This window comes from Doryrhamphus excisus, chromosome 1, assembly GCF_030265055.1.
Source record: "Doryrhamphus excisus isolate RoL2022-K1 chromosome 1, RoL_Dexc_1.0, whole genome shotgun sequence".
In the NCBI taxonomy this organism is placed as follows: Eukaryota; Metazoa; Chordata; class Actinopteri; order Syngnathiformes; family Syngnathidae; genus Doryrhamphus; species Doryrhamphus excisus.
The window spans coordinates 24273992-24289784 of NC_080466.1; the positions used below are offsets into that span (position 1 = coordinate 24273992).

The 15793-nt window shown below is 40.9% G+C and overlaps 1 protein-coding gene across 1 annotated transcript in view; it reads right to left on the bottom strand.

The window, feature by feature from the left end:
• Window positions 1-5868: 5868 nt before the first annotated feature.
• Window positions 5869-15793, bottom strand: part of ddb1 (damage-specific DNA binding protein 1) — a 45349-nt gene continuing 35424 nt past the window's right edge. Inside the window, exons 23-27 of the mRNA XM_058046128.1 lie at window positions 14771-14880; window positions 11609-11778; window positions 8393-8495; window positions 8061-8184; window positions 5869-6469 (exon numbers count right to left, since the gene is read on the bottom strand). Coding sequence (XP_057902111.1) covers window positions 6386-6469; window positions 8061-8184; window positions 8393-8495; window positions 11609-11778; window positions 14771-14880 — 591 coding nt within the window. The 3' untranslated portion in view covers window positions 5869-6385. The remainder of the gene's footprint in view (window positions 6470-8060; window positions 8185-8392; window positions 8496-11608; window positions 11779-14770; window positions 14881-15793) is intronic.

Consider the following 15793-nt stretch of genomic DNA (forward strand, 5'->3'; position numbering starts at 1 on the left):
GCTACTAGGTGCCACTTATATGCTAGTAGGTACCACTTATATGCTACTAGGTACCACTTATATGCTACTAGGTACCACTTATATGCTAGTAGGTACCACTTATATGCTAGTAGGTACCACTAATATGCTAGTAGGTACCACTTATATGCTAGTAGGTACCACTTATATGCTAGTAGGTACCACTTAAATGCTAGTAGGTACCACTAATATGCTAGTAGGTACCACTTATATGCTAGTAGGTACCACTTATATGCTAGTAGGTACCACTTATATGCTAGTAGGTACCAATAATATGCTAGTAGGTACCACTTATATGCTAGTAGGTACCACTTATATGCTAGTAAGTACCACTTATATGCTAGTAGGTACCACTTATATGCTAGTAGGTACCACTTATATGCTAGTAGGTACCACTTATATGCTACTAGGTACCACTTATATGCTAGTAGGTACCACTTATATGCTACTAGGTACCACTTATATGCTAGTAGGTACCACTTATATGCTACTAGGTACCACTTATATGCTAGTAGGTACCACTTATATGCTAGTAGGTACCACTAATATGCTAGTAGGTACCACTTATATGCTACTAGGTACCACTTATATGCTCCTTTACAGCGACCTTGGGTGTCCTGAAAGGCGCTTTTAAATAAAATGTATTATTATTATTATTATTACTTATATGCTAGTAGGTACCACTTATATGCTAGTAGGTACCACTTATATGCTAGTAGGTACCACTAATATGCTAGTAGGTATCACTAAAATGCTAGTAGGTACCACTTATATGCTAGTAGGTACCACTTATATGCTAGTAGGTACCACTTATATGCTACTAGGTACCACTTATATGCTAGTAGGTACCACTTATATGCTAGTAGGTACCACTTATATGCTAGTAGGTACCACTTATATGCTAGTAGGTACCACTAATATGCTAGTAGGTACCACTTATATGCTAGTAGGTACCACTTATATGCTAGTAGGTACCACTTATATGCTAGTAGGTACCACTTATATGCTAGTAGGTACCACTAATAGGCTAGTAGGTACCACTTATATGCTAGTAGGTACCACTTATATGCTAGGCGGTACCACTTATATGCTAGTAGGTACCACTTATATGCTAGTAGGTACCACTTATATGCTAGTAGGCACCACTTATATGCTAGTAGGCACCACTTATATGCTAGTAGGTACCACTTATATGCTAGTAGGCACCACTTATATGCTAGTAGGTACCACTTATATGCTAGTAGGTACCACTTATATGCTAGTAGGTACCACTAATATGCTAGTAGGTACCACTTATATGCTAGTAGGTACCACTTATATGCTAGTAGGTACCACTTAAATGCTAGTAGGTACCACTTATATGCTAGTAGGTACCACTTATATGCTAGTAGGTACCACTTATATGCTAGTAGGTATCACTAATATGCTAGTAGGTACCACTTATATGCTAGTAGGTACCACTAATATGCTAGTAGGTATCACTAATATGCTAGTAGGTACCACTTATATGCTAGTAGGTACCACTTATATGCTAGTAGGTACCACTTATATGCTAGTAGGTACCACTTATATTTTAGTAGGTACCACTTGTATGCTAGTAGGTACCACTTGTATGCTAGTAGGTACCACTTATACGCTAGTAGGTACCACTTATATGGTAGGAGGTACCCCTTATACGCTAGTAGGTACCGCTTATACGCTAGTAGGTACCACTTATACGCTAGTAGGTACCACTTATACGCTAGTAGGTACCACTTATATGGTAGGAGGTACCACTTATATGCTAATAGGTACCACTTATATGCTAGTAGGTACCACTTATATGGTAGGAGGTACCACTTATATGCTAATAGGTACCACTTATATGCTAGTAGGTACCACTGTATATCAATCAAAGTGCGTCAGTACCCTCCTGTTTCTTTCTGGCAAGTTGACAACAACGTAGTCCATGACAGTTCCAATCACTGGGACAGTAGATGCAAATAACTTGGGTCTTCTAGTAAGAGCCATCTGCCAAGGCTCTGTAGCTAAATTAGCCCTTTCTTTATCCATCATTTCTGATCAATAATTGGCCCCGTGGCTGAGGGTCCAAAAGGATGACACACACACAAAAAATTATGCCATTAAAGGGGACCAATTATGCAATTTTTTTTACCCTTTGTATTGAATTGAAAGTCCTATAGAGCAGCTACACACAATGGTAATGGTAATAGTAATGGTTTACAATTACATTTGTTATTACAATTGAGTGCATCCCATAATCAGTTCCCAGTTCCACATGTCCAAAAGGAGTAGGAAGAAGCAAAGCTTATTAAATCCTACCCCTCCATCTGGTACTTTTACAATCAGTAACTATTACATTTGTTCACTTCCTGTTTTCCATAATACAGTTTAAGTTTTTTTTTTTGTTTTTTTTTAAATAATGTACCTGGTACCTCGTAGGAGGTGATATGAGCATCCAATGCCATAATGGGTACCATAGTGCATGTCAATATAGTGATATATATAGCACATCATGACTGGTTCAAGACTCTTCATCCTTGTATTTAGCAAACATCAACTGCTTGTATTGTTTCTTGAATTGGCTCATCGTTGTGCATTGTTTGATTTCCTTACTCAATCCATTCCATAGTTTGATTCCACATACTGAAATGCTATGGCTTTCAATAACCCGGACAGAAAGCTTTCCAGATCTTCCAGAATCTGTACCTATTCCAGCTGTATTTCCTTGCTTTTGTGCTCCCTGCCAAAACAATCCGTTTTAATCCACTAAGGGGATTAAAATGCCCCCACTCTGTGGTTGGTCACACGGCCAAAGTTTGTGAAGCACTGCAATAAACCCAGGGAGCGCTAATGGGACCGCAATACTGCAAGGGACGACTGAAACCCAGCGGAATAAAATAAGAAAAAGGTGATAAATAGAGTGACAAAGAAAACAAAATGAAAACATTGTGACCAACTTTCAGGGTGAATGTGCATTAACGGTAAATGAGAGATGCTTGAGTGCCGTACGTGTGTGAGTTCAGACGCCTTTCATTTCAAACTTTTGTGCTGCAAGGTCAAATCTTTTAACCAGTGGCCTCACACCTACAGAATATGGCTCACCTCTTTACCCAATCTCATGGCTTTTTGTCCCAATGAATGGATTGGCCTAACACTTCCTGTAGCGATGGAGGCATACTGAAGCTGCTGGTTGCGTCTCCTCACTTCAAAGTCTCAAATGAGCCAAGTGCTCTTGAACACAAATGAATGCACTGAATAGTTGGAAAAGTGCATGGCAGCGTGCAGCAAATTGCTTCATATTTCATTTCAAAAGACTTGATTATTACCTGGCATGCACAGTACAGGGTGTACCCCGCCTCTTGCCCGAAGACAGCTGGGATAGGCTCCAGCACCCCCGCGACCCTCGTGAAGATAAGCGGTAGAAAATGAATGAATGATTTTTACCTTTGACCATGGCATGAGGGCGGCACGGCGGTCGAGTGGTTAGCGCGCAGACCTCACAGCTAGGATACCAGGGTTCAATTCCACAGGGCCTCATCTCCTTCAATGCCCCAAAACTGCCTGTTTAGACTTTGCCAGGGAGTATCAAACATGGGACATTGAAAGGTGGAAAAATGTTTTATTCTCTGATGAGAAAAAATTTAGCCTTGATGGTCCAGATGGCGGGCTGCACGAGTGGTTAGCGCACAGACCTCATAGCTAGGAGACCAGGGTTCAATTCCACCCTCAAAAGCGGCTAGCGACAAATCTAGCGACTTTGGGGAGTTTTTTTGGTATTCCGTGTTCTCACTGAGTAAAATAGGGTGCTGTTGGCAGGTCCCCCTGCCAACAGCAGGGGGACCTCTAAAAGAAAACCTCTTACAACATTGCATCTTTTGATATACTTTTGATATATGTGCCGTGATCATGCATTAACGTGTAAAGTGATAACATGTATTAGTATTAGTAACCGTCGTATTTTGGTGATTTAAAACACTACCCAAAGTTATTTTCGAGGCACATTGATACACATATTTATGCTTGTCCCGCCAACAACAGCAGTATAGATACAGCGACAACACTTAGATGTCCGCTCTCATTGGGATGGCTGTGTCTTCCAGCACAAAACGTATTCTCCAGTCCTCGGATAAAAAATGCTGACGGCAGACCAGCATCTTGTCGAGTCTTTGTACTGAATTTGAGAGCTAGGTGTCCACTCTTCCGTCTGTGAATGAAACTTAGGTTAGTGGCACGTCGTGTTAATCCACAAGATAAAAATGTTTTTTTCATGCTAGCTGCGACAATAATAATATTGCTGTGGCTTGGTCAATATACTATATACCTAATATACTACTATGGGCACAATTCCAAAAAAGTGCACTTCCCCTTTAACCCTTAGATGCATAAGTGGGTCAAAAATGACCCAGTCAGGTTGTTTTCTTGAAATACCTTTGTAATGAATTTTTTTTTTAAATCATTTTATATTTCAGATATTCCTCAAAAACCATGTTTTTGATATTATGTCATTGACATTTTTATCTTACCTTTTATATATTTTAAGAAATTTTTGTTTTTGTGTTACTACCCCAACCTTCCATAAGTGGGTCAAAAATGATCCGCATGCATTTTCTATGGAATCCAATAGGAACCTTTGATTCTTATCAACTTTGGCTGTCAGGAGTGGTAATGGTAATGGTAATGGTTTTATTTCATTTGAACATGCATCAGATTACAATTGAGTGCATCCCATAATCAGTTCACAGTTCCACGTGTCCAAAAGGAGTAGGAAGAAGCAAAGCTTATTAAATCCTACCCCTCCATCTGGTACTTTTACAGTCAGTAACTGTTACATTTGTTCACTTCCTGCTTTCCTAATATAATTTAAGTTTAAAGTTTTTTTTATTTTTTTTTTATCACGCACCAAAGTACTCGGTGATATGAGCATCCAATGCCATAATGGGTACCATAGTGCGTGTCAATATAGTGATATATATAGCACATCATGACTGGTTCAAGACTCTTCATCCTTGTATTTAGCAAACATCAACTGCTTGTATTGTTTCTTGAATTGGCTCATCGTTGTGCATTGTTTGATTTCCTTACTCAATCCATTCCATAGTTTGATTCCACATACTGAAATGCTATGGCTAGCATAACGTAGTCCTAGCATAGAAGTGTTTCAAATGTACTTCTTCCCTGAGATCATATTTCTCCTCTCTTGTAGAGAAGTATTGGATGACATTTTTAGCTAATTGCTTATTTTTAGCCTTATGCATTATTTTAGCTGTTTGAAGATGAACTATATCAGCAAGTTGAAGTAGTTGTCATTTTAGAAATAAGGAGTTAGTATGTTCTCTGTAGGCGGCATTATGAATTATCCTTACTGACCTTTTTTGCAGTACATTTAGCCAGTGAAGATTGCTTTTATAGTTATTAGTCCATATTTCCACACAATAATAATAAATTAACTGTAGACCACACATACTATATCAGAAGTGTCACCCCTCAGGAAGATTATTTTACACATAAAGTGCTCATACAGCAAGTATTATCTTCATATAATATTGTGTGTGTCCTTCATGACTTAGTATTATCAACAAATTAGCCTGCTTTATAACTAGCTGATACTAGCTGTGGGCAAGCCAAGTATGGCCTAAAGATCGACACCGCTCACTCGTTGCAGGCGTTTTCCGTGTTAGATCCAACATCCTTGTGCTGACAACATGTTAGCTCCGGCTAACAGTTGAGCCACATTAGCTCACTTGATTACTTTGTTATTCTTCAGGATACTAACTGTTGAGGGTTTCCAGTACAAAGCGACTACTTCAAGTATTCTTTTGAAACACACGGAGGATGAGAAATGACAAACACACGGGATAACAGTACTAAAGCAAGGTTTATTAGAACAAAAAAAACATCACAAAGACAAAATAGCTATAAATCTATCATTTTCCTCTTTGTTTTTTCCATCAGACTTGATTAATAACCTTTACAGTAATGTGTGAAAAGCTGTTACATTTCAATTGTGGGATGTATAGAACTTGCTAACCTGCTCGGAATAGTCACAAATGTGCTAAAAGGTGGCGAGGAAAATGTCACTTTTCTGTATTTTTAGTCATCCATCATTCCACACTACACACACACACACACACACACTCACTCCGACCAACGTCTTCACTTTGGTCTTTTTATCAAACGCTAGGCTTGGCCAGGAGATTCTTCTCTAAATGAAGAGTGCACCTTCAAGGCCTCCATGTCCAACAAGCATGCACACGTTCATTTATAATTATTTACACTCTCCAAAGACCCAATAGTTTTTTTTGCTTTTTCTCCGATTCATTTCTCCAGAGGAGCATCTTTGTCTGTGTCGGCGAGGCGTGAAAGGCTAGTGGATCCTCGTCAGCTCCTCCACAATTTTAATGACCTCATCCACTGTGGCTTCACGCTTCATGCCACTGCCGTCATCGATCTAGGATTGAACATTAAACAGTAGGGTGTCAAACGTGAGGCAGACCTCGCCGATGCTTATTATGGCATAAATAAACAGCCAGGACAACTTGGTTCTTATTGATTTTTAGGTCCACAATGTGAGCCCTTTTCTTTCTTTTATAATAGCATGACATTAAATGCGGCAATGTTTCTCTGGAATAGCCTCTTGTCCACAAACATTTCCATGAACCTCTATTCCCGAGCACTCTCACCCAGATAAAGCACATCGGAAATGTGTTTGGTTTGCTTTTGTATTCAACATTTATTATTATTAATAGCACAATTTGGTTGGTTCTTGACTTTTGTGTAAAGCAGTAGGCCACCCATGGATCACAATGGTCACCAGTGTTTGTGGAACGGTGGAAAAGAAACTATTTGAAATCAGTCACAAGTCATGTCTTAATCAGTCAGTCACACACTGGTAAGATACATCTGGAGACGCAGCTGCCCCGGGGAAGTCGGAGATAAAAGTGGACGACCTGCTCTACCCCCTGATGTCCCTGAGCCCTCCATTCCAACGCTGCCTTTGGAAGGTCTACGTCAGCCGTGTCTCAGTTTTCAGGTGAGTCAACTAGTCGACAAGTATGACACTCATCTATTTACAAAGCACCAATCACACGCGCGATGGTTTGCCTTCGCTGCAATGCAAACTAAAACAGGCTTTCTTGGTGAACACCACAAAGTAGAAATATGCTTGCATAAATGATGACAAAGAATGTCAGGGTATGACTTGAGAGCAATCTGACTGAACATGGGTGTCCAAACCTTTTCCATAGAGGATCGTTCACCGAAAATCAAAGGATGACTGATATTTTTTGCATGCCCGCGACCCTCGTGAGAATAAGCGGCATAGAAAATGGATGGATGGGCTTAAAATACCTTCATATTTAAAAGACAAAGCTGTGTTTTATTAATTAGTGTCACCATTTCAGCTTCTTGGAAGCTTCATTTTATTTCTACAATATGCCATGGGCCAATAAAGAGCTTCGGGCTGGAAATGGCCCCAGGGTCGCACTTTGGACAGCATACATTTTGGCATTTACACCACGACGGTCCGATAGAGTGACCACATTACTGCAGATACCGCGATGATCCGCCTATTGACCGCATGCTCCCACCTTCCCTCTGAACTAGACCCTGAGATACTCCTCCACCCGGGGCAGGACCTCATTCCCAAGCCGGAGGAAGCACTCCACCCTTTTCTGACTGAGAACCATGGCCTCTGATTTGAAGGTGCCGAGTCTCATCCCAGAAGCTTCACACTCAGATGCAAACCGTCCCAGTAAATGCTGAAGGTCACAGCCCAATGAGGCCATCGGGACCAAATCGTCCACAAAGAGCAGATATGAGATCCTAACCCCCCCTCGAACTGGACCACATTGACAAATGGCACGTCAGAGCGCACATGTGGACGGGTTGGGCAAACTCCCGTGTATCCCATTGGCGGCACGGAATATGGCCCATTGGGACTCAATATCCTGGGTACCGGTCCTGGACTGGCGGCCAGCCCAGTGAGGATAAGCTGCATAGAAGATGGACGGTGTGTGAATGAACGAGCGAGTGTAACCTACCTGTAGTGTACTGACGACCTCCTGCATCTTGGCACGGCCGAGGTCCAGGAAGCTTTCAATCAGATCGCCATCGATGAATCCTGTGGCTTGATCAGTCTTCCGCTCTGTGTGGAAGGATCTCCAGGTAACACGGCGTCAAGGACAATCCATGCAAGCTTGATGATGCTCTGCCGTGGTACTGCAAATTTGACGATTACGTCATTACGTTATCCCCCCACAAAAAAAGATTGAAGTCCCATGGGAAATTCGAGATCAGTGATTTTGTGATATTATGCATATGCAGCACAGCGACTGCTAAGGAAATGGCCTTTGTGGACACAAAACAAGGATATAAGCTGTGCTCAATCTTGCCCACACTCTTGATGACTTTGTTGAGGCGGTTTTGAAGGTCTAGGAGAAGACTGTACCAGCCCTCAGACAGAGAGGTCACCAGTCCTAACGCACACAACCATCCAAGAAAAAGGAAAAAAGACAAACTGTGAGGAGAAACAAACACTTCTATATGTCAGCGAGGACATGGACAGAATAGAAAAACCTTGTCTGTGCTGGTAAGGCAATGGAACTCAAAACACGATGATAAATAAATAAAAGCATCATTAGTGACGGCGTTTCTTATAATGCAAGTTTCATGCTCATATGCCAGAGCCACTTTGTGTTGAGAGAAAAGAGACATTTTTTTTCACAACATTAAATAATTCATTGTGATTTTCTGCTAAATTTTACAGCCGCAAGGCTTTGAGGATGCGGGGGAGAGAACACAAGTTCGCAAAAGAAGAGTGCATTATTCTTATATGCGGGAGACATAATCTGCATGGAAATACACACACACACACACACACACACACACACACACACAAAACACACATATACACAACTTCTTAATGTCAAAGAGAGCAGCTGAATTAGATGATGATCCTCCTGGTGGACTTATCATATATTCATCTATAGAATAACAATGTAAGACAAATTAAGTGCTTGAATTTGGTCAAAGTACCACAAGACTGTTGTCTTCCTACGGAAGCGACTCAGTAGTCATACTCGTGACCTTCTGAGCATAATAGGCCTTTAAAAGACCCAGCGTTATGTGCCCAGCACACATTACGATGGATGATGAACAATTACCGTAATGTTTGGAGAAATTTGGCCTTTACCTACCAAAACACCATTTTTACAAGGACAACATAAGCAAAGGTGTGGTGCTGAATATCAGCAACATTAGATATTGACGGTAGATTAATTGTAAGTGTAATTAGTTGTAACATGAATGTAAAATCAGCAAAGGCGCGGGGATACGCTGATGTGCACGACATACATCTGGTGTGAATTGGAGGTGAGATGTTTTCCATACAGCACCGCAGAGGGGGTGACTGATGACGTCATCAATATTTGTCTTTGATAACGTGTACTTGAGCTTCCTCCAGATTTAGATTTTTTCCATTGTCGTCAATGTTAATCATAAAACAACCTCAATGTTGAGCTAACCAAAATAAAATGTAATAAAGTAAAACATGACACTTTATGTTATGGAGATCCTCTAAATAATTCAATCTGGTGCCTGTACCATTTGATGTTTACCTGGTCTGTGAACTTATTAGTTGCTTCCTGTGGCCTTCGCCTCTTTTTCAGGAGCATCAGATACATCACAGTCTCCAGCAACGATAAGGCTAACAGTGTTATTTTTCTATGAAACACACTATAGCAACATTTTTTGTGCACAACAATTACTTCCTGTTGAACCTTCCTTGGAAACAAGGCGTTGGGCATACACAACCCACTTACAACTGAGTGCTAATTTTGCAGATTAATAATGAAGGAAAGAGACATTTTAAATGTACTCTTTAGTACCAAGAGGAAGAATAGCTGCTCTCCTGCATTATGTCATTTTCATAAATGTTGTTAAAACTTAAAAACCTTTAAAAGTGGCACTGCAGCTAGCATAGTAGTAAAACATACATTCTAAAAATGTAATAAATAATAATGTACAATCTAATATCAGCGATAGCTGTATTAAAGATTGTCTTTGATGATCATTTCTCAGATGTTTCTTAAAATTAGACAATTTTTTTCCTCGCAATTTGTATGTGGTACAGATTTTGTGCATGTACTGTAAGTCAAATAAAGTTGTATGAAAAAGTATGAGCACCCCTGGTAATTTTGGTAAGACTTTCCTGTATAAATCACTGGCTGTTGGGATCAACAATTTCAGTTAAATATATAATATAGCAGACAAACACAGTGATGTATGAGAAGTGAAATTAAGTTTTATAGGATTTATAGAAAGTGTGCAATAATTATTTCAACAAAAGTAGACATACATTTGGGCACCGTTGTTCTATTGATTTGAATACCTTTAACACTAATTATTGGAACACACATTTTTTTGCTGAGCTCATTGACCCTTGACCTGCATACACAAATGAAGCCAACCATGAGAAAATGGTATTTAGGGTGGCCAATAGCAAGTTGCATCTTCTCTGAATAGTAGCACCATGATAGCTTCAAGACAACTGTCAAATGACCTGAGAGCAAAGATTGTTCAACGTTAGGTGGGCAAATATTTTGACTCGTGAGCCACATTGAGTTAACAAAACTGGGGGGCTGGAACGTATACCGTATTTTCCGGACTATAAGTCGCACTTTTTTCATAGGTTGGCTGTTCCTGCGACTTATACTCCAGAGCGAGTCCAGAAAATACAGTATTTAACACACATACACACACACTATTTTAAGCTTATAATTGTCCTTGAATTATTTGTCTAATTTTATCTGTAAAAGTGCCATACATACTACTACTATGTTCCTTTTTTCAGGAGCACTTTAAACATCAGACCACATCAAACTATGTTAATTTGTACTTTTCTTTTTTTTTTTTACTAAGTTAGACATCCGACTTGCAAGTCATGTTGCCAGTTTGGATGTTTAAAGTTGAAATACTTAGAAAACAACTGGTGGGCCAGACTCAAACACTTGGTGGGCCACAGGGCCGTAGTTTGCCCACCCCTGCCCCAGACCATGGATACAAAAAGTGAGCTCAGAGATTTCAGCTGTCAGTTTCCACTGCGAGGAACATAGTGAGGAAACCACAGGCACAGTTCTAGTTCAGGCCCAGAGTAGCAGGCCAAGAATAATCTCTAATAAGCAGAAGCAAAGGATGGTGAGAACAGTGAAAGTCAACCCACAGACCAGCTCCAAAGACCTACAACATGATCCTGGTGCAGATGGTGTTATTGTGCATCGTTCAACTATTCAGTGCACTTTGCATAAGGGAATGCTGCTAAACTTTTTTTGCAAACTTTCTGTAAATATGATAAACCTCATTTCACTTCTCATCCATCACTGTGTCTGTCTGCTATATGATATATTTAACTGAAACGGATGATCCAAACAACCAGTGATTTATAAACGATCAGGGATGCATACCACTGTATATGGATGAAAGCAGACCTTTTCACCCTTTTCCTTGGACTACTACTGACTGCAGCAAATGCTTCCCAACTGTTGAGAATCCATGCAAACAATCAAAATGGTGTGTGGTCAACTGTGCCTACCGATCATGCCGTTGACCGTGCCAAAGAGGACAGACCCTTGGGTGGGAGTGGAACTCTCTCCCAGATTCTGCAGTACCAGTGAACCGTGGCAGAAAACATTAACAAACTCTCCGAGATGGAAGAGCCCCACTTCCTGGAGGTGCTGACGCTCCTCGTCTGTGGTGGCCGCACTGGTAGAAAAAGAGTGGTTTGTTTTAATCAGAGTCATTATGGTACAGCCATGTCGAAATAGGACTAAGGCAGAACAAAGATGACGCAACAATAATAGATACTGTCTGAGGTGAAATCTGAAGAAAAACATAAAGACCAGAAACATCAGAGGCAAACGTCAGAAAATGGAAATGGATAATTATGTCAGAAGTAGAAAGTAAATGAAAGACAGATTTGAGACACAAAAAAAATCAATAAGACAGCCAGTGATCGAAGTTGATGTACAGGTAAGGGCCAGAAAATTAGAATATTTTCATAAACTTGATTTATTTCAGTCATTGTGTTCAAAAGGTATAACTTTTACATTATATTTAATCATTGCACACAGACTGATGCATTTCAAATGTTTATTTCTTTAATTTTGATGATTATAGGTGGCAACAAATGAAAATCCGAAATTCCGTGGGTCAGAAAATTAGAATATTACCTAAGGCCAATACAAAAAAAGGATTTTTAGAAATGTTGGCCAACTGAAAAGTATGAACGTGAAAAATATGAGAATGTACAGTACTCAATACTTGGTTGGAGCTCCTTTTGCCTCAATGACTGCATTAATGCGGCGTGGCATGGAGTCGATCAGTTTCTGGCACTGCTCAGGTGTTATGAGAGCCCAGGTTGCTTTGATAGTGGCCTTCAGCTCTTCTGCATTTTTGGGTCTGGCATTCTGCATCTTCCTCTTAACAATACCCCACAGATTTTCAATGGGGCTAAGGTCAGGCGAGTTGGCTGGCCAATTGAGAACAGAAATATCATGGTCCTTAAACCAGGCACTGGTAGATTTGGCGCTGTGTGCAGGCGCCAAGTCCTGTTGGAACGTAAAATCCCCATCTCCATAAAGCAGGTCAGCAGCAGGAAGCATGAAGTGCTCTAAAACTTGCTGGTAGACGGCTGCGTTGACCTTGGATCTCAGGAAACAGAGTGGACCGACACCAGCAGATGACATGGCACCCCAAACCATCACTGATGGTGGAAACTTCACACTAGACTTCAAGCAACGTGGATCCTGTGCCTCTCCTCTCTTGCTCCAGACTCTGGGACCTCGATTTCCAAAGGAAATGCAAAATTTGCTTTCATCAGAAAACATAACTTTGGACCACTCAGCAGCAGTCCAGCTCTTTTCTTCCTTAGCCCAGGTGAGACGCTTTTCGCGCTGTTTCTTGTTCAAAAGAGGCTTGACACGAGGTATGCGGCAGTTGAAACCCATGTCTTTCATGCGTCTCTTGGTGGTGGATCTTGAAGCACTGACTCCTGCAGCAGTCCAGTCCTTGTGAATCTCCCCCACATTTTTGAATGGGTTTTTTTTCACAATCTTCACCAGGGCGCGGTGATTCCTATCGCTTGTACACTTTTTCCTACCACAGTTTTTCCTTCCCTTTGCCTCTCCATTAATGTGTTTGGACACAGAGGTTTGAGAACAGCCAACCTTTTCAGCAATAACCTTTTGAGTCTTGCCCTCCTTGTGCAATGTGTCAATGGTTGCCTTTTGGACAGCTGTCAAATCTGAAGTCTTCCCCATGTTTGTGTAAGCTTCAGAACTGGACTGAGAGACCATTTAAAGCCCTTTGCAGGACACCAGGTGTCTTCAAAATTGAACCCTTTCACAATATTCTAATTTTCTGACCCACGGAATTTCGGATTTTCATTTGTTGCCACCTATAATCATCAAAATTAAAGAAATAAACATTTGAAATGCATCAGTCTGTGTGCAATGATTAAATATAATGTAAAAGTTATACCTTTTGAACACAATGACTGAAATAAATCAAGTTTATGAAAATATTCTAATTTTCTGGCCCTTACCTGTATTAGGTAGATGACAAGTAGTGGCATGACCCAAATCATTCTTCAGATACAATTACATCACTCATATTGTTTGCACAGTTATCCCTCCTTTATCACAGTTAATTGGTTACAGATGTGATCGCAATATTAATACACTGAATATTTTCATAGTTTGAGCATAGAAAACCTAACTGAATTTTCTAAATCCATTTTTTTTACCATTATTAGAGCGCTAGAGACATGAACTAACACCCCTAGTAACCTTTACACTTCTGTTATTCTTTGTTGACACCACATTGCCACACTGTAATTGGGATGCTAGGGGTTCACTGCAGGGACACGAGACAGCCACTGCTTTAAAGAGGAACTGCACTTTTTTTGGAAATTTGCCCATCATTAACAATCCTTTTCATATTTCCCTTTTCATAACACTAACGCTGATTATGCATTAAGACGTACATAGATCATAACATGTAGTAGTTGTGGGATATGATTTAAAACACCACCAAAAATTTTCCAGGCGCATTGATACACATATTGTCTGCTAGTCAACAACAACAGTGGGAGGAACACTTAGGATCTCTGCTCTCCTTGGGATGGCTGTGTCCTCAGGTAAAATATGCTGACGGCAAACGAGCATTTTTGTAGCGAAATAGAGAACTCGGTATCCACTCTTCTTCTATGTGTGAGAGGCTTTTGCAATAAGTTAGTTAGCCAGTACCAATGAGCCATCAAATACGGCACAATACTGCAACTATGACGTCATCATTAGTGTACGTGTTAAGGCGTGATCACAGCATGTATAGCAAACGATGAAAGGTTGTTCAAGTTTTTAAAAAAAAAATATTTTTTTAGAGGGATTCATACTTGAAATGTGTATCCCAATGCTTTGTAAGATAGCTGAAATCTATCCAGCACAATCTAACTCGTTTTCTCGTGTTACAATGCACATAAATGGGAAATAAATATGGGTTTGTTTCACATAAGTAAATAATTATGAATGATGTGCAAAATTCCAAAAAAGTGCAGTTCCCTTTTAAACGTAACATGCTACCGAGCTAACCAGTTAGCCTCAAATTTGTTTATTTTAAACTTAAGACGGGGTTTCAAACAGAAAACTGTACCACAAAAATGTTGTGATGCTTTATCATGCCCTATTCAGTTTCTCACCTGTCCTTCTGGCAAACAAACAGATTGAAAGCGTTCTCTGCCCCGAGGAAGTTGTCATCGTCCAGGATTTCCACAGCACTCATCCAGTTAGGATTGAAGTCCCGCGCAATCTGTGGAAAAACATGAGCAGTTCGTCATAAACTAGTTGATGTAGTAGTTGTGATCTCCTAGGACATATTTATCTCCAAGCAAGAACCTCCAAAAAAAGACTTCATTCACCCTGCCAGGATATTTCAGAAAAAAGGGGGAGTTACATCCCGATGTCCGGTCGTGGTGGTCAGATTCTCCCAGCCAACATTCTGCTTCTCCCGACCTCCGTGGACGGTCGGCGGCTACTCACATAGTGTCTCCGACATTAATGCACCTTACCTGGCCATGGTGGGCGACACTTACCGCTGGTTATTTGTTATCGCTCACAAATAATCATAGGTGCCGTAGCAAGCCAGTATGCCCATCTTGCAAATTGAGTGGGCTGTATGATGCCCACACACGTACATCCCCAGTGAATGAAACATACGGACAGCCTTACATGAAGTGCACCTAGCATGCACGAGTTGCTGTCATGTTTCACCGCCAGGCCCTTCCTGTCCTTGCCCTTTATACTTCCCTGTCTTCTCCTGGGCATGTTTATTTCTGTGCAGGAGCGCTCTATCCAGCGGGAGGCGGGACCACAGGACGCACCTGATCATCTGCAACCTCCTCTTAAGCAGGTGGACTGCATCTGGGAGACGATGGATTTCTCCCTCTGAGTTAGCGAGTTAGCGCTGCATGGAGTGACAGCATTCTCCTCGTTGTTTGACACTTTGCCAACATTTATCCCTTTTTTATGCTAACCTCTCTCCTCCTCTTGAGGACCAGCCTTCACCAGCGGCTTCCAGATGGTGCATCCAGTGCTTGTGACCCTCCAGCTTGCCGACCCTCTCTGCGCCCACGATATCAACTGCTCATGGTGTCTTGGTGCCCAGCAGGGACAGAAATACATAGCCTCCAATGGGCAGCAACAGTTTGGATATGAAGAAGACA